Genomic DNA, 19257 nt, shown 5'->3' on the forward strand with positions numbered 1-19257 from the left:
TCAGTGGACTAGTAGTATTCATCAACAAAAAAGGAATAAAAGAAGTGTTATAAGCTATGATATGGATGAATCTTGAAATACTGAAGTTAAAAAGAAGTCATAAAAGACCACATATTACCCGATTTCTTTCATATAAATCTCTGAAATAGGGAAATATAAAATGACAGAAAGTGTATTAGTGGTTCCTTCCTACTGGGGATGGGAGGAAATGGAGCAATATGGGGGTGGGTACTAAAGGGTATGGGCTTTTTTTCTGAGGCGATGAAAATTTTCCAAAATTGATGATGTTAATGGTTGCGCATATCCATAAATATACCAAAAAAACCCATTGGTTGTACAATATTTTAAATGTACAATTTGCAATGAGATTCTGCTGTACTGCCCAAGGAACTATATCTGATTACTTGTGATGGAATATGATGGAGGATAATATGAAAAAAATAATGTATAGATATGTATAACTGGGCCATTTGTCTGTACAACATAAACTGACAGAATACTGTAAATCAACTATGATAAAAAAATTAAAAAATAAAGTATAATTCAACTTGTTTTGTATAGTATGTGAATTATATATTTAAAATGCTTAAAAATGTAAATATGAATGAGGGACAAAAAACTGACCAGTTTACTATATAATCGCAGTTATAGTATTTAAAAAAATTTTTAAAGCAGTATTACATTTTAGTTACTAAAGTTTAATTGCTACTAACTTAATTTCTAGGCGTCAAACCTGAGAGACACCTTCAACTCCTCCTTACCAATCACTTTCTAATGTCCAACTAACCACCAACTCCCAATGATTTTTCCATCATAATCCCTAACTCTTCCCTGTTCTATGCCCCCATTGTTGGTCTGGGCTCTGTTACTTTACCCGCAATCTCTGTTCTTCTTCTCTCTGTTCTTCTTCTTATCTGGCTCTTCCAAATTAGCAAACAATGCCAGTTCTTAAACCCAATTACAACTTTCTCTACGTCATCCTCAGAAGGCTAATGTCCATCATCAAGTCAAGTAAGAATTTCTCCTTTCAGGATTCTGGATTTTCTAATCTGCTCCCACCTCTGTCCCAACCCAGCCTCATTTCCTAATACAATCAAAAGAAAACACTTCATTCAAGGCAGAGCTTCACTGTCCCTTATACTTTCTACATGGGTTCATTTCTCTGCCTTTTATCAAGCTATTCTACTCTGAATGCCTACTCTCCACTCTTATCTATGTGCTACAAATCATTCAAGACCTATTTCAAAGCCTCACATCACCCATGATAGATTTGTGAGAACTCCAACTACAATTGATTTCCTGCATTTCCTAGCCACTTTTAGGACTTATTGTCTGTGCCACATATCTTAGCATTTGATTTACATGCTACTCATCTTAGCATCTAATTTATATGCCCTGAATTTCAGTATTTGATTTACCTGTCACATATTTTAGCTTTTGATTTACCTACCATCTTATTTTATGCCATTCCATTATTCTATACAGAAACATCTTGCTTCATTAAGACGGTAACCTCCTTAAGATAAGGACTACCATGTATCACTGAGACCACACTGCACAATGTTAGACCCAAAATACACCCCCAAAATTTACAACATTAATTAGATACTTTGAGATGAATTTAACTAAATAACTCATAATCGTATTTCCCATTATTTTCCTTATCTTTCTATTATAGTGCAATTAATAAACCCCAAGTCTAAAAGGTGAATACAGTACCTTGTCATACTGACAGACAATTACATTATCCGTGTCAAACAGGTCTGGCACATCCTGCTCACTAACATCATCTCCAGAATCTAAAGGGTCCTAAAGACAAAAGATAGTCACATTAAGGAATTGCATGATGCTCTGAATTTTTTACAGATAGAGGGCCAAATTCTGTCTATCCAAGTACATAGAATAGTATTGTACTTAAAAGTCAAACAATATGAGTTTGAATCCCAGTATAGCCACTCAATAACCACAAGACTTTAGGCAAGTTACTAGAAATCCTCATATCTCAGTTTCCTCATTTGCAAAATAAGGACAGTAATGAGACCCATAGGGCAGTAATAGTGTTAACAAAAATGTAAGGCAGATAAGATTTAGTATGGTACCTACCATATATGTAACACCACCATAAACAATAATTAATATTGCTTACATGATTTTTTTTTTTTTTTTTTTTTTGCTTTTTAGGGCCGCAACTGTAGCATATGGAAGTTCCCAGGCTAGAGGTTGAATTCGAGTTGCAGCTGCCGATCTACACTACAGCCACCACAAGGAGGGACCCAAGCCACCAAAAGGAGGGAGTCTGCAACCTACACCACAGCTCACAGCAATGCTGGATCCTTAACCCACTGAGTGAGGCTAGGGATCAAACCCACATACTCATGGATACTAGTTGGGCTCGTTACTGCTAAGCCACAATGGGAACTCCCTACATGCTTCTTAGTCACATTCCACAAAGGTTTACTGTGTTTATTAGGATCAGAGAAAATACAATATGCTCTACCCCGACTGCCTTCTCTACCTCCACTCTTAACCCTTAAGCTTCCCAATATCTCTAGTTAAGACCAACAAATATAGTAGCTGATTCCTAATTACTTAATACTGATTTAAATTACAGTTTAAGATTTAAAGTTTTTGTTTGTTTGCTTTTTTTTTTTTTAATCTTTTTGTCCTTGTTAGGGCCACACCTGTGGCATATGGAGGTTCCCAGGCTGGGGGTCTAATCAGAGCTGTAGCCGTTGGCCTATATCACAGCCACAGCAACACCAGATCCAAGCCACATCTGCAACCTACACCACAGCTCAGGGCAACGCCAGATCCTTAACCCACTGAGCGAGGCCAGGGATCGAACCCACAACCTCATGGTTCCTAGTTGGACTCGTTTCTGCTGTGCCACAACGGGAACTCCAAGATTTAAAGTTTAAATTGTAGTATACAAACAAGTCTCACTTTAAAGACTAAAGACAAGATTACTCTTAATTATTATTTTTCTTGGTTCCAAAGTATACTAAAGTACAAGTGTTACAGATTTTAAAAATTTTCAACTCAAAAGTGATTCTCACCTCTTCCACAAGGTCTATTTGGGGGTCTTCATTATCACTACTGTTGGCAGTTGAATCTTCATTTGATATACTGCCAGCTTCTTCTTCAAGTACCTTCAGGTCCCCTGCATCAATAATCCCTAGAAATTCATTCTCATCCACATCTCTTGTACTTCCTATTTCATCATTGGAAGATGTATCTCCGGTTCCATCTATCTGAATTATCTCATTAATATCATTATCAGTTATCTGAATACTTAAATCCATCTGAGAGTTAGAATCCTAAAAAAAGAAAGAAATATAATAAAAGTTTTTTAGGTCAAACAATGTGTATAAAACACCAAAGATGCATAAGACAAAATTACTTAAACATTTCAAAAGTGGCCACTTAAAACATATTTCTTTCCTTTATGATTCCTGATTTTAAATTTTAGAACACTCCTAGCATTCCTAGGTAATATGGGAATGACTTTTAAGTTGTAAATAAAGTAAACCCACTTATAGTCATACACAGACAGAAAATGAGTTGATTGCTTTCATATAATATTAACCAGTTCTTATATATACTACTTTAAATTTATATAACACCTATTATATTAGATTTTAACAATTTTAATTTAAACAATAATTCAATCAAGTAGAAAGGACAAGTGATATCATGCTCAATGGATAAGTAAAAAACATAAAGCATTGTACTAACTAGAATAAACCAAACACTCGGAGTTCCCCTCGTGGCTCAGTGGTTAATGAATCTGACTAGGAACCATGAGGTTGCGGGTTCGATCCCTGGCCTCGCTCAGTGGGTTAAGGATCCGGCGTTGCTGTGAGCTGTGGTGTAGGTTGCAGACGCAGCTCGGATCCCATGTTGCTGTGGCTCTGGCGTAGGCTGGTGGCTACAGCTCCGATTAGACCCCTAGCCTGGGAACCTCCATATGCCACGGGAAGCAGCCCTAGAAAAAGAAAAAATAAATAAATAAATGAATAAATAAATAAATAAATAAACAAACAAACACAAAAAGACAAATATAAATCTTAACAGACAGAACTGAAAAGAGAAATAGACAAATCCACAATTATAATTGGACAATTCAACATTCCTCTCTCAGTAATCAATACAAAAAGTAAACTGAAATCTGTAAGAATATAGAAGACCTAAATAATATACTCAACCAACTGAACCCAATTGACACTTATAGAATACTCTGCCCCCAAACAGCCAAATGCACATTCTTTTCAAGAGCATGAAGAATGTTCACCAAATGGACCATATGCTGAGCCATTAAATAAACCTCAACAAATTTAACACACACAAAGTATGTTCTCCTAGCACAAAGGAGTTAAACCAGAAATCAGTAATAGGAAGATTTGGAAAATCTCCAAATACTTACAAATTAAACATCACATTTCTAAATACTCATGGGTCAAAGAATAAAACAAAGGAAATTAAAGCATAACTTTAGTTGAATGTAAACAAAAATACTACATCCCAAAACCTGAGTTGTAGCTAAAGCCGTATCTAGAGGGAATTTTATAGCATTATACAATTATATTTTAAAAGAAACAAGTCTTGAATCAATGGCCTAAAATTCCACCTTAGAAAACTAGAAAGAGAAGAACAAATTAAGCTCATAGCAAACACAGAATAAAGATAAAAAGAAAGATACATGAAACTGAGAACAGAAAGAAAGTCAATCAAACCAAAAGTTCATTCCTTGAAAAGATAAATGAAAATGAAAAAAAAAATCTAGCCAGACTGACAAAAAAAGAAAGGAAGCAAGTTAACAGTATTAGTAATTAAGGAAGGGATGTCACCATAGATCTCAAGGATATTAAAAGGAAAATGAAATGGTTTTATATCATTTGAGCTGCTATAACAAAATACCATAGGCTATGTGGCTAATTAACAATAAAAAATTATGTTTCAAAGTTGTAGAGGCTGGGAAGTCCAAAATCAAGACGCCAGTAGATTCATTATCTGGTGAGAGCCCACTTTCTGCTTCACAGATGATGACTTTTCACTGTCTTCAATATGGTAAAGGCACTAGGGAGCCCTATGGGGTCTCTTTTAAGGCAGCTAATCCCATTAATGAAAGCTCCACCCTCATGACCTAATCACCTCCCAAAGGCCCCACCTCCTAATTACCACCACCTTTGGGGGTTAGGATTTGAACATACAAATTTGGGGGTTTCATAAACAGACTGATTTAAGTCAATTTACAAAAATTACATGGCTATATAGTAACAATAAATAATTAGAAACTGAAATTTTAAAACATTACTATTTAAAGCAGCAAGAGAAAAGCAACTCATCACATACAAGGGATCTTCAGTGAGATAACAAGCAGATTTCTCACCAGAAACTTTGAAAGCCAAAAGCCAGTGGTATGATCTGTATTTAAAGTGTTGAGAGAAAAGACTGAACTGAGAATTCTTTATCTGGGAAACTGTCTTGTAAATAAGGCATTTCCAGATAAAAGTTCAAGAAGTTTATTACCACTAGATCTACCTACAATAAATACTAAAGAGTCCTTTAAATTGACATGAAGGAAGTCAGATAGTAACCTGAAGTCACACAAAAATAAGTTCTCTGATAAGGGTAAATGCAATGACAAATATAAAAACCAGTATTATCATAATTTTAGTTTATCTACTTTTTATTCCTCTATGAGATATAAGAATCAAAAGCATAAAATTATAAATATAAATTTATATTAAGGAATACATAATATATAAAGATGTAACTTGGGACATCAATAATATAAAGTGGGGGAGGGTGGAGCTGAAAAGGAGTAGAGTTTTTTATATGAAATTAAAGTTTGAACTGTTATCACTTCAAATTAGATTATTATGACTTAAGATGCTATAAGTAATCTCCATCATAAACACAAAGAAAATATCTATAGAGTACACACAAAAGGAAGTGAGAAAGGAATCAAATGCGTCATTACAAAAATATCAACTATGCACAAAAGAATGTGGTAAGGGAAGAAATGAGGAAAAAAGCTAAAAGACACACAGAAAACAACAAAATGGCAAGAGTAAGTCCTCCCCTATCAGTATTTACTTTATGTATAAATGGATTAAACTCTCCAATCAAAAGAGACAGATTGGAAGAATGGATAAAAACAAGTTTCCAACTATATGCTGTCTACAAGAGGCTCACCTTGGATTTAAGGACACACATAGGTTGAAAGTAAAACAATGAAAAGAGACATTGCATACAAATAGTAACCAAAGGAGTTGGGATAGCTATGCTACTATCAAACACTACTATTACGTAAAACAGCATTACACAGAACAAAGAAAAACATTCTATAATGATAAAAGAATTAATTCACCAAGAAGCTATAATAATTACAAACATATATGCACCAAACATCAGAGCTCCTGAATATATGCAACAAAAAGGAAGGAAGGGAGGAAGGAAGGAAAGAAGAAAGAAAGAAACTTTACTACAGATTTTACAGAAATAAAAGGAATTATAAAAGGAATTATACTCATTATACTATGAGTAACTGTATGCTAACAAATTGGAAAATCTAGACGAAATGAACAAATTCCTAAAAAAAAAAAAACCCACAGTCTACCAAGATTGTATCATGAAGAAAGAGAAAATATTATTACTAAGCCCATAACCAGTAATGAGATTGAATTAGTCATCAAAAACCTCTCAACAAAGAAATGCCCAAGACCAAAGGGGCATTCAGTCTAGATGTTTGGTGGAACTAGATAATTCAGAGTTCCCATCGTGGCACAGTGGAAACAAATCCAACTAGGAACCATGAGGTTGCAGGTTCGATCCCTGGCCTCTCTCGTTGCGGTGAGCTGCAGTGTAGGTCGAAGAAGCAGCTCAGATCCTGCATTGCTGTGGCTGTGGTGTAGGCCGGTAGCTACAGCTCCAATTGGACCCCTAGCCTCCAATTGGACCCCTAGCCTCCATATGCCGTGGATGTGGCCTTAAAAAGAAAGAAAGAAAAAAAAAAAAAAAAAAGAACTAGAGAATTCTACCAAACATTCAAAGAAGAATTAACACCAATCCTCAAAAATCCTCAAAAAAATACTAATAGAATTCAACAGCATATTAAAAGGATTACATATCATAACCAAGTGAGAGTTATTCCTGAAATGCAAAAGTGGTTCAACATATTAAAAATCAATGTAATACAGCACATTAAGAGAATGAAGAGGGAAAAAAACCCATACCATCACCTAAATAAATGAAGAAAAAGCATTTGACATAATTCAACATCCCTTCATGATTTAAAAGAACACTTGGAGTTCCCGTTGTGGCTCAGCAGTAGTGAACCCAACTAGTATCTATGAGGATGTGGGTTTGGTCCCTGGCCTCACTCAGTGCCTTAAGGATCCGGCATTGATGTGAGCTGTGGTATAGGTCACAGATGTAGCTCAGATCTGGGCATTGCTGTGGCTGTGGTGTAGACTGGCAGCTTCTGCTCCAATTCGACCCCAAGCTTGGGAATTTCCATGTACCATAGGAAATTAAATAATTAATACCCTGAAGATACTGACACTAGGCGTTCCCATCGTGGTGCAGTGGAAACGAATCCGACTAGGAACTATGAGGTTGCGGGTTCAATCCCTGGCCTCACTCAGTGGGTTAAGGATCCAGCATTGCTGTGGCTCTGGTGTAGGCCAGCAGCTACAGCTCCAATTAGACCTCCATATGCCACAGATGTGGCCCTACAACGACAAAAAGACAAAAAAAAAAAAATATATATATATATATATCTATATATAGATATATATATAGATACTACTCAAAGCCATCTAAGATTCAACACAATCCCTATCAAAATCCAAATGACATTTTTGGCACAAACAGAATAACCCATCTTGAAATTCATACAGAATCTCAAGGGGCCTTGAATAACCAAAACAATCTTGAAAAAGATACAAATTGAAGGTCTCACGCATTCTGATTTCAAAGCTTACTATAAAACTACAGTAGTCAAAAGAGTTTATTTGCATAAAAACAGACAATAGACAAATGGAATAGAACAGAGAGCTTAGAAATAAACACTCTCATATATGCTCAAATGATTCTCAACAAGAGTGACAAGACCATTCAATGGGGAAAGGACAATCTTTTCAACAAATGCTGCTGGGAAAACTAGAATACCTACATACAAATAATGAAACTCGACTCTTACCTCACATCATATACAAAAATTAACTCAAAATGGAGTAAAAACTTAAACCCAAGAGCTAAAATTATACAACTCTTAGAAAAAAATCATAGGGGAGACTCTTCATGACATTACATTTGAAAATGATTTCATAGATCAAAAGTACAGACCAAAAAAAGAAAAAAGAAAAAAATAGACAAAATGAACTTCATCAAAATTAAAAACCTTTGTGCATCAAAGAACACTATAAAAAAGTGAAAAGGTGGCATTCCTTTCTTGGCTCAGTAGAAACAAATCTGACTAGGATCCATGAGGATGCAGGTTCGATCCCTGGCCTCACTCACTCAGTAGGTTAAGGATCCTATCCAGCATTGCTGTGGTACAGGTTGCATATGTGGCTCGGATCTGGCATTGCTGTGGCTGTGGTATAGGCTAGCCACTACAGCTCCAATTCAACCCCTAGCCTGGGAACCTCCAAATGCCATGGGTGCAGCCCTAAAAAGAAAAAAAAAGTGAAAAGGTAACCCACAAAATGGGAGAAAGTATTTGCAAATCACATATGATAAGGAATTAATATTCAGAATATATATATAAAGATCTACATGCAACAATAAAATGAAAAACATGATTTTTAAATGTGCAAAGGACTTAAATAGACATTTCTCCAAAGAAAATAGAGAAATGGTGTATTCTATAACACAATACACAAAAATAAACTCAAAATGGATTAAGGACCTAAATGTAAGGCCAGACACTATAAAACTCCTAGAGGAAAACATAGGTAGAACACTATTTGACATAAATCAGAGCAATATCTTATTTGATCCACCTCCTAGGATAGAAAATAAAAACAAAAATAAACCAACGTGACCTAATTAAACTCAAAAGGAAACCATAAAAAAATGGACAACCCACAGAATGGGAGAAAATTTTTGCAAACAAAGTTATCAACAAGAGATTAACCTCCAAAATACACAAAGATCTCATGGAGTTTTATATCAAAAAACAAAAAACCCAATCAAAAGTTGGGCAGAAGATCTAAATAGAATTTCTCCAAAGAAGACAGATAACCAAAAAATATATGAAAAGATGCTCAACATCACAAATTATTAGAGAAACACAAACAAAAACTACAGTGAAGTATCATCTCACACCAGTCAGAATGGCCATCATTAAAAAGTCTACAAACAATAAATGCTGACAAGGGTGTGGAGAAGAGGGAACCCTCCTACATTGTTGGTGGGAATGTAAACTAGTGCAACCACTATGGATGACAGCATGGAGTTTCCTTAAAAAACTAAATAGAGAATTATCATACGATCCAGCAATCCCACTCCTAAGCATATATTCAGAGAAAACTCTAATTCTAAAAGATACATACACCCCAATGTTCACTGCAACACTATTTACAATAGTCACAACATGGAAGCAACCAAAATATCCATCAACAGAGGAACAGATAAAGATGTGGTACATATAAACAATGGAATATTACTCAGCCATAAAAAGAATGAAATAATGCCATTTGTAGCAACATGGATGGACCTGAGATTATCATACTAAGTGAACTAAGACAGAGAAAGACAAATATCACGATATCACTTACGTGTAAAATCTAATACAAAAAAAACTTACAGATTTCGAAACCAATCTTACAGTTACCACAAGTAAAACCACTGTGGGGAGGGAAAAATTGGGAGGGTGGGAATAATGTATACACACTACTGCATAAAATAAATGATTAATGAGAACCTATAATATAGCACAGGAAAATCTACTCAAAAGTTTGTAATAACCTATACTGGAAAAATAATGAATATATTTATATGTATGACTGATTCACTTTGCTGTACACCTGAAACTAATACATTATAAGCCAACTATACTGCAGTAAAATTAAATTAAAAAAGAAAATATACAAATGGCATTAAGCACATGAAAAGATGTTCAATGTCACTAGTCATTAAGGAAATGGAAATCAAAAACTGAGTAAGACACCACCTTATACCCATTAGGATGGCAATTATTAAAGAAAAAAAAAACAGAAAATAAGTGCTGGTGAGGATATGGAGAAATTGTACACTGCTGGTGAAAATGTAAAATGACGCAGCCTCTATGGAACGTTATGTATGGTAGGTGCTTTAAAAACTAAAAATAGAACTGCTAAATGATCCAGCAATTCCACATCTAGCTATATATTGTATATACTATGGCTATAATTGAAAGCAGGGACTCAAGAAGATATCTGTGCACTCAAGTTTACAGCTGCATTAATCACAACTGTCAAAAGGTATAAGCAACCCAAGTGTTCACAGAAAGATGGATAAACAAAACATGGTATATACATACAATGGAATGTTATTTAAGCATAAAAAGGACAATTCTAATATGCTACAACATGGATGAACACTGAAGACATTATGCTAAGTGAAAAGGGACTCAAAATAACAAATACTATCTGACCTACTTATTTGAGATACCTAAAGTAGTCAAATTCATGGAGACAGCAAGTAGAATGGTGGCTCCCAGGGGTTGAGGTGAGAGAGGAATGAGGAGTTACTGTTTAACGGGCATGGAGTTTTAATTTGGGAAAATAAAAATGTTCTGGAGATGGATGGTGGTGACAGTTGCACAACAGTGTGAATGCACTTAATGACACTGAACTGTACAATAAAAAAAAAATGGTCAAAAGGTAAATTTTTACCACAAAAGAAAAAAATAGACAAAATCAATAGTGCTAATAAACTGACGAGAAGGTGGTAAAACTGATAGAGAGTGCTAGTAGCAGGAAAAACTGGTATAATCGCTTTTGAAAATATTGTGGCAATGTATTTCAAGAACCATGGACATCTTTACAATTTTTTTCCCTCAGTGATCCTACCTTTGAGAGGGTATTTTTAAAAGTAATGCAGATGAAGCTTAAAAATATAAAGTTGTTTTTCTTTTTTAAATTTTATTATTATTATTATTATTATTATTATTATTATTATTAAGCCATGGCCATAGCATGTGGAAGTTCTCAGGCCAGGGATTGAACCCAAGCCACAGCAGTGACAACACTAAATCCTTAACTGCTAGGCCACCAAGGAACTCCTATGTTGTTTTTTTAGTATTATTTATAACACCACCCCAAACCATGAAATACTTAGATAAAAATATAACAGAATATGTGCGATATATCTATGCTGAGAACTATAAAACATTAATAAAAGTTAAAGACCTAAATAAAAGATGTATCAATGGAATGGAGGACTGTGAAGATGTCAATTCTCCCCTTATTAATCTATAGATCCAACAAAACCCAAATCAGAATCCCAGCAGCTTTTTTTCTATAAAAACTGATATGGTCATTCTAACATTTACTTGGAACAGCAAATAATTAAAATTACCAAAATAACTTTGAAAAAGAACAGAATTAAGAAACCTACACTCTCTGATGTCCAGACTTATTACAAAGCTACCATAATCAAGACAATGTAGTGCCAGTGAAAAGACACATGAATTAACGAAACAGAGTAAAAGTCCAGAAGTAAACCAACAACACATATGATAATTGGTTTTCATTAAAAGTGAACATGCTTCAGGGAGTTCCCAATGTAGCTCAGCAGTAGCGAACCTGACTAGTATCCATGAGAACATAGGTTCGAACCTTGGCCTTGCTCAATGGGTTAAGGATCTGGCGTTGCCATGAGCTGTGGTGTGGTTCCCTTGGCTTGGTTCCCGCATTGTTATGGCTGTAGTATAGGCCAGCCGCTACAGCTCCAATTAGTTCCCTAGCCTAGGAACTTCCATATGCACAGGCACAGCCCTAAAAAGACCAAAAAAAAAAAGAAAAAGAAAAAGAAAAAAAAAAGTGAACATGTTTTAGATACTCAGTGTACTTTGGGCAACTCAATAGAGACAGGGTAGTCTTTTCAGGAAGTAATGCTAAAACTGAACATCCACATGACTCACACCCCAAAAAAACTAAATCCTAACCTTGAACTATATACAAAAATTAACCCAAAATGGATCACAGTCCTAAATATAAAATCCACAAAATTTTTAGAAGCATTAGATGATCTTCTCAACCTTTGGTTAAATAAGACACATTACAAAGGAAAAAAGAATAAATTAACCTTCATCAAAATCACAAACTACTCTCCAAAAGACAGCGTTAAACAGCAAGGATGTGAAGCAACTGCAAATCTTACCCATTTCTAGCAGAAATTTACAGTCCACCATTGCTGGTGGGAATACCGCCACTCTGGAAATGAGTTTGGCAGTTTCTTATAAGCACACAGGGGTCATATGATCTAGAAATCCCAACTCCCAGGTATTTACTCAAAATAAAGGAAAATCTAAGTCCACACCAAAACAAAAAAAAACCCTACAAACCCCACACATGAGGGAGTTCCCATCGTGGCTCAGTGGTTAACGAATCCGACTAGGAACCATGAGGTTGCGGGTTCGGTCCCTGCCCTTGCTCAGTGGGTTAACGATCCGGCGTTGCCGTGAGCTGTGGTGCAGGTTGCAGATGCGACTCGGATCGCGTTGCTGTGGCTCTGGCGTAGGCCAGTGGCTACAGCTCCGATTAGACCCCTAGCCTGGGAACCTCCATATGACGCAGGAGTGGCCCAAGAAATGGCAAAAAGATTAAAAAAAAAAAAAAAAAAAAACCCATACATGAATGTTTTTAGGGCCTTTAATCACAAATGCCCAAAACGGATAAATCCAAATGTGCAAATGTTGAACTGGTGAATAGATGCACAAATTATGGTACAATGCAATATACTAATATACGTTAAAACATGGATGAATCTCAAATATACCATGTTACATTTACATACTGCATGATTTCATTTGTTCGACATTTTGCCAAAAGTAAGCCTAACCAAAATAAAACAGATCTGTGAGTGATTGCCACAGACCAGAGGTGGAGGGAGGGTACTGACCTCAAAGTGGCCTGAGAGACCTCTTTGGGGTGATGTGGAAATATTCTCTATCTCAGCTGTGGTAGTGGTTATGTAACTGCAGTGTTTTGTCAAAATTCATATTGTACATCTAAAAACTATATTTTAGGTGAATTTTATTGCATGTAAATTTAACCCCCAAAAATCTGAATATTATGAAAAGTAAATTAGGTTAAGGTTAGTCCTGGACCTAAATCACATGCTGGGATCAGCTTATTTTAATAGCAACAAGTACTGAAAACCTTAAACCACAAGATCTTCTTTACAAAATGAATCAGAGCTTTTATGGTCTTTACCACATTAGTATAAGCTCCTTTAGAAATATTAAAAGATTCCAGGACTTTTGCAGTTGAATTTATGTAGCATCGCCCTATTTTACTTATTGATGGGGTCTTCTTTATTCTAGGAAAAGGTAAATCTAAATTTAGTATCATTAACTGCAAAAGAGTCTTGTCATTCTCAACTTCTTTCTTCAGAAGCAGTTCCACCAGCCATCAGAAAGTTCATATGATTACCTGACTCCAATCTCTTTTTCCAAGATGGTAGTTTGACCAAAATAGCCAGCAGTTTTATAGCAACATCCATAGTTGCTACTGTAGGTTGATGTGTAGAAAGACTTAAGCCTTTTAGATAGCCAAACACCCACTACATAGATTAGTGAACTTCCCCAAGTCAAACTGTTACAAGGAAGTTTTAATTCTCTCAAAAAAAAAGTAAATGTCTCTCCAAGGATCAATCATGGGCTTCAAATATTGTCCTTTAAAAAGCCACTATAAATAAAAAAACAGCAACAATCCAAAAAATAAATAAATAAATTTTATGTGGAAAGACAAAAAATAAATAAAAAGCCACTAAAAATTTGCATAAATAATTTAACATTTTCCCCACACTATTTGACAAATGTTTTAGAAAAGACAATAATTCAATACATTCACTCTAATGTATTTGAGTTTCATGACAGCCAACAAAACTTCACTTAGAATTATGGGCTGTCTTGGCACCAATGTATACCATGTGCTAAAAGAGATACAGCAGTGCTCTCTCTACTGAAGCAACAAAACCATGTGTCTCCAAGCACTTAAGGGGTTCTTTCAGTATAGACAGTACCAAATTTTTTTAGCAAAATATTTCATTATTACAAAGTCAGTTTCCAGGTTCCAAAAAAGGTCTCACAACATAAGAATTTTTTAATTGTGCCGATGTGCAAATAATGATTAAAATCAGGTGCTGACTGCCCTGAGAAGCACTATATTTTTATCCTGCTGAATGTTAAAGAAAAGTTACTGCTGATTATTCTGTGGATTCTGGCTGACCATGGAGAGATGTCAAGAGTTCTGGTGCAGATGAGGCACTGCTTTGCTTTTCTTGCTCTGCTCTAAAACAAACCAGCTCAATGATTTCCAAGATTCTCAGCTTCACCAATTTCTTTTCCATTGCATATGGCTTCTATGGCTGGGTATCATAAGCAAATGTATAGGATGCTTCAAGATAGAGCTTTGTTTGCCAAATCCAGCTTCCAACCTTTTCAATTTACACTTTCCTCTAATGAAGAACAATATTTTTCCAATGGCTGGTAAAGACTGAGAGAACTTCACATCCATATGTGGGGATATACATAAAACAGGACAAACTTAAGGTATAAAATACTTTCTTTTCTCATTTTCAAACTCTGTGAAAATCTTGTTGCCTATAATCATAATGTCAGGGTACATCTTCTTTTCTTAAGGGGAACTTAATCCAGATATCTACCATAACATGATGCCAATAATGAGTATATATATTACCTCACCATGTACAGTGTATCCCATGCCACTCTACTCTCATTTGGCATGAAATATACTCAAATATACTTTGACAAACACAAAAGAAAAATTATTTTGTTAAATTGACCTTTTTCCTTTAAAAATGTTTTTTTAAAAATCACAAATCTGGTTTAAAAATCTGATTTAGTGATATAAATTTAGAAGTAGCATTAGTGACTCAAAATACATCTGCTCAATTAACTGAATCATGAATTCAAGTAACTACTAATATATTTTATATTTTAAAGGAATATCAGAATGGATTTAGAAGAAAACTAAAAGCTCTTAGTTAAAGTTATATATTCTCTAATCCCATCACTCCATCCATTTTTTCATTCTTACATTGATTTTGAGCTAGATCAGTGGTCCTTATGTTACATATTACATCTTATATCACATATACTAATATGTGATTGTTCTACATATTACAGTCACCTCAGAAAACTTTAACACTAATGAGTGGACCTCACTCCAGATCAATTAGCTCCAAATTCCTTGGGGTAGATCCGAATTTTTTTTTAAAGCCCCAATAATTCTACTATTTAGCCAGAGTTAAGAACTGTTGAACCAAATAAACATAAATCCTGTTTCACTATTAAAAGTTTATATTCCAGTATATACATGTTTGTGTATACACACACACACACACACACTCTTAGGTTTTGGGGATACAAAGATTAATAAAATATACCTCTCAATGCACACAGGACATTTTAACCTATCTTTTAACTACATTATGACAGACATATATGCTTAAGGTGCTACGATAACACAGAAGAGATATACCTGACCTAATAATGAAAGGGAGGAGGAGTAGATAGAAAGGTATTAAAGTAAGATTTCTGGAGGAAGTAATAAATGCATATGTAGGAATTAGCCAGAAGGAAGGTTGGTGGGAGAAGAACCAGGCACAAAGCAGAGGGGATAGCAAAGCCAAGAGAGGCAGGAAACAACAAAGTTAGCACAGAAAACTGCTCAATTTGTTGTTCCCAATAAAGTCGTTGGCATCAAGTAAAAAAAAAAGAGTAACTATGAAGCTCTGGCAGAGAAAGAACATAGGGGTCCTTGCATTCACATTAAGAATACTGACCTAAAACAAACTACCAGATATTTCTCAGGCAAAAGTAGGTTTATTCAGGATGAACACAGATTTGGGGTGTGCAACCATGGCGAGCCACGTGCAAATACCCTCAAGGGAAGAAAGCTTGTAGAGAGAGGAAAAGGAAGTTGGAGGGGCTACAGCAAACAAAGTCCCTAGCTTTTTTTTTTTTTGTCTTTTCTGGTGCAGCACCCATGGCATATGGAGGTTCCCAGGCTAGGGGTGGAATAGGAGCTGTAGCCACAGGCCTATGGCAGAGCCACAGCAATGCCAGATCCAAGCCACCTACCTATACCACAGCTCATGGCAATGCCAGAGGCTTAACCCACTGAGCAAGGCCAAGGATCGAACCCACAACCTCATGGTTCCTGGTCAGATACATTAACCACTGAGCCATGACAGGAACTCCCAAAAGTCCCTAGCTTTTCATTGGCTAAATTTTTGTTTGGAAAGGAGAGGGGTCCTTCTTCCAGTTGGGCTCTGCTATTGTCACAGGGCATAAAAGCACCCCCTTCAGGGAATCCCAACTCTATTTAATTGAGCTTTCTGTTTATTAACTTTTGTACAGGGAGCTTAAATTTTATCCTCTAGGTAATGGGCAGCCAGTGACATGTTAAGCAGACTGCATGTTGGATAAATCTATGGTAGCCATGAGGAGTAGAGATCACAGCTGATGTGCACTGAGCTCCTACCATATGCCATGCAGTACACTGCTGAGCACCGCACATAACCCTCCTACCACCACAATTCTATGGTAGATATTATTACCTGTATTTTACAGATGAAGAAACAGTAACTTGCCCAAGTCATGTAGTTATTAAGGGATGGAGAAGGGATTCAAAACATTTCTGATCCCTGAAGCTTTTAACCTCTAGGATGGATGGATTGGGAAGAGTGGAGTAAGAAACAGCAAAGACTACAGGCTAATAAATCAGTTAGAAACTGTATTATCCTGAATGAGAAACAATGGGCAATGGCAGCTGGGGTGGAGAAGAGGAAACAGATTCCAGAAATACTTAGCTTTAAAAGTTGTCAAAAATTATATAATTCAGCCTTTAAAAAGAATGAAATTCTTACACATGTTATAACAAGAATGAACCCTAAAAATATGTTAAGTAAAATATGACAATCACAAAAATACATATACTGTATGATACCACTTATGAGGTATCTGAGTAGTCAAATTCATAAACAGAAAGTAGAATAGAAGTTACCAGGACTGAAGAGAGGGGATAATGGAGAATTACTGCTAAATGGGTACAGAATTTCAGTTTGGGATGATTAGAAAGTTCTAGACATGGATAGTAGTGATGGTTACACAACAATGAACGTACTTAATGCCACTGAACTGTACACCTAAAAATGGTTAAAATGGTCAATTTTATGTGATACAGTGGACCATCGAACAAAACAGGTTTGAAATGTGCACATGTGCTTATATGTGGATTGTTTTCAATAAATACGTCCTACAAGATCTGCAGTTAGTTGAATCTATAGATGTGGAACCATGGAAACAGAGGAAACAGAGGGTTGACTATTAAGTTATATGCAGATTTTCCACTGTGTAGGGCTTGGCATCCATAATCCCTGAACTGTTCAAGATCCACTGTATATATTTTACTATTTTTTAAATAATTTTTAAAAAGCACATGATATAAGGAGAATAAGGGGGGAAAGGGCCAAAAGGTCATTAAAGTCCTTAGCTTAGGAGACTAGGTGGGCAGTGGTACCATGCAGCATCTCTAATGAGGCAACAATGTCTTATTGTGACATTCAGAGAAAGCTGTCTAGAAGGGTAAGAGACATTGAGAATGAAGCTCAAAGAAATAATAGGGTTGGAAATGCAGTCATTAACAAACAGCAGTTAAAACCATGAAAATGCGTAAGATTGCCCAGGAGGTAGTTCCCGCTGTGGCTCAGCAATGACTAACCTGACTGGTATCCATGGAGATGCAGATTCAATCCCTGGCATCGGTCAGTGAGTAAAGGATCCAGAATTACCCCAGATGCATCTCAGGTCCTGCACTGCTGTGGCTGTGGTGTAGGCCAGGGGCTGTAACTCTGATTCAACCCCTAGTCCGGGAATATCCATATCCTGCCAGGTGTGGCCCTAAAAAGGCAAAAAAAAGAAAAAATTGCCCACAGAAACATCAAATAAGATAAATTGGCTGAGAACAGAACCTTAGAAAAGAAGAGGGGCAGATAAAGAGGAGCTCATGAAGGAGATAAAAGGAAGCAGTCAGAAAGGTAAATAATTAAAAGAGCAAGTAAGAGTTCCTGTTGTGGCTGAGCAGGATATGAACCCAATGAGTATCCATGAGAATGCGGGTTCAATCCCTGGCCTCATTCAGTGGGTTAAGGATCTGGCATTGCTGTGAGCTGTGGTGTAGTCATAGACATGGCTCAGATCCCACATTGCCTGGCAGCTATAGCTCCAATTCAGCCCCTAGCCTGGGAACTACAATATGCCACAGGTGAAGCCCTAAAAAGCACACACACACACACACACACACACACACACACACACACACGAACAGGGTAATGAAGATGATGGAGAGGGCAGGCCAGAAAGAAAAAAGAACCAAAGAAGATACAACTACCATATCCATCTCTCTCCTTCTGCTCCTACTTTTTGGAGTTCCAGTGAAGACCTGAGTTTCTAGTTTTCCAAAATACTGTAAGATTGGAAAACAAAATTCCTACACTGTGGAAAAACTTAACATAGTCATATGCATTTTAAAATAGGAGCACATCAAAAACTGTCAGAAATTTATTTTATAAAACAGAATGTTAAACCTGCATTAAAAACAAGATCTCTGGTAGTGGACACAGGAAAAATAAACAAGTAGGGCTAATTGAAACTTGCTTTAAGAAATAAGAATTTCTGGTAGTTCCCGTCATGGTGCAGTGGTTAACGAATCCGACTAGGAACCATGAGGTTGCGGGTTCAGTCCCTGCGCTTGCTCAGTGGGTTAAGATCTGGCGTTGCCATGAGCTGTGGTGTAGGTTGCAGACGCAGCTCAGATCCCGCGTTGCTGTGGCTCTGGTGTAGGCCAGTGGCTACAGCTCCGATTAGACCCCTAGCCTGGGAACCTCCATATGCCGTGGGAGCGGCCCAAGAAATAGCAAAAAGACAAAAAAAAAAAAAAAAAAAAAAAAAGAAAGAAGAATTTCTGAAAAGCTACTTATAAAAAGAGCTATTTATAAAATTTTTTGAAAATT

At 36.2% G+C, this 19257-nt stretch overlaps 1 protein-coding gene across 4 annotated transcripts in view; it reads right to left on the minus strand.

Annotated features, from left to right (window-relative positions):
* GTF2A1L (general transcription factor IIA subunit 1 like) overlaps nt 1-19257 on the minus strand; it is a 91373-nt gene that overhangs the window by 51865 nt on the left and 20251 nt on the right. For all 4 annotated transcript variants that reach the window (XM_021088290.1, XM_021088289.1, XM_021088291.1 and 1 more), the window contains exons 8-9: nt 3057-3317; nt 1720-1809 (exon numbers count right to left, since the gene is read on the minus strand). In XM_021088290.1, the coding sequence (XP_020943949.1) occupies nt 1720-1809; nt 3057-3317 (351 nt within the window). The remainder of the gene's footprint in view (nt 1-1719; nt 1810-3056; nt 3318-19257) is intronic.

Source organism: Sus scrofa, chromosome 3 (assembly GCF_000003025.6).
Source record: "Sus scrofa isolate TJ Tabasco breed Duroc chromosome 3, Sscrofa11.1, whole genome shotgun sequence".
NCBI classification, from domain to species: Eukaryota; Metazoa; Chordata; class Mammalia; order Artiodactyla; family Suidae; genus Sus; species Sus scrofa.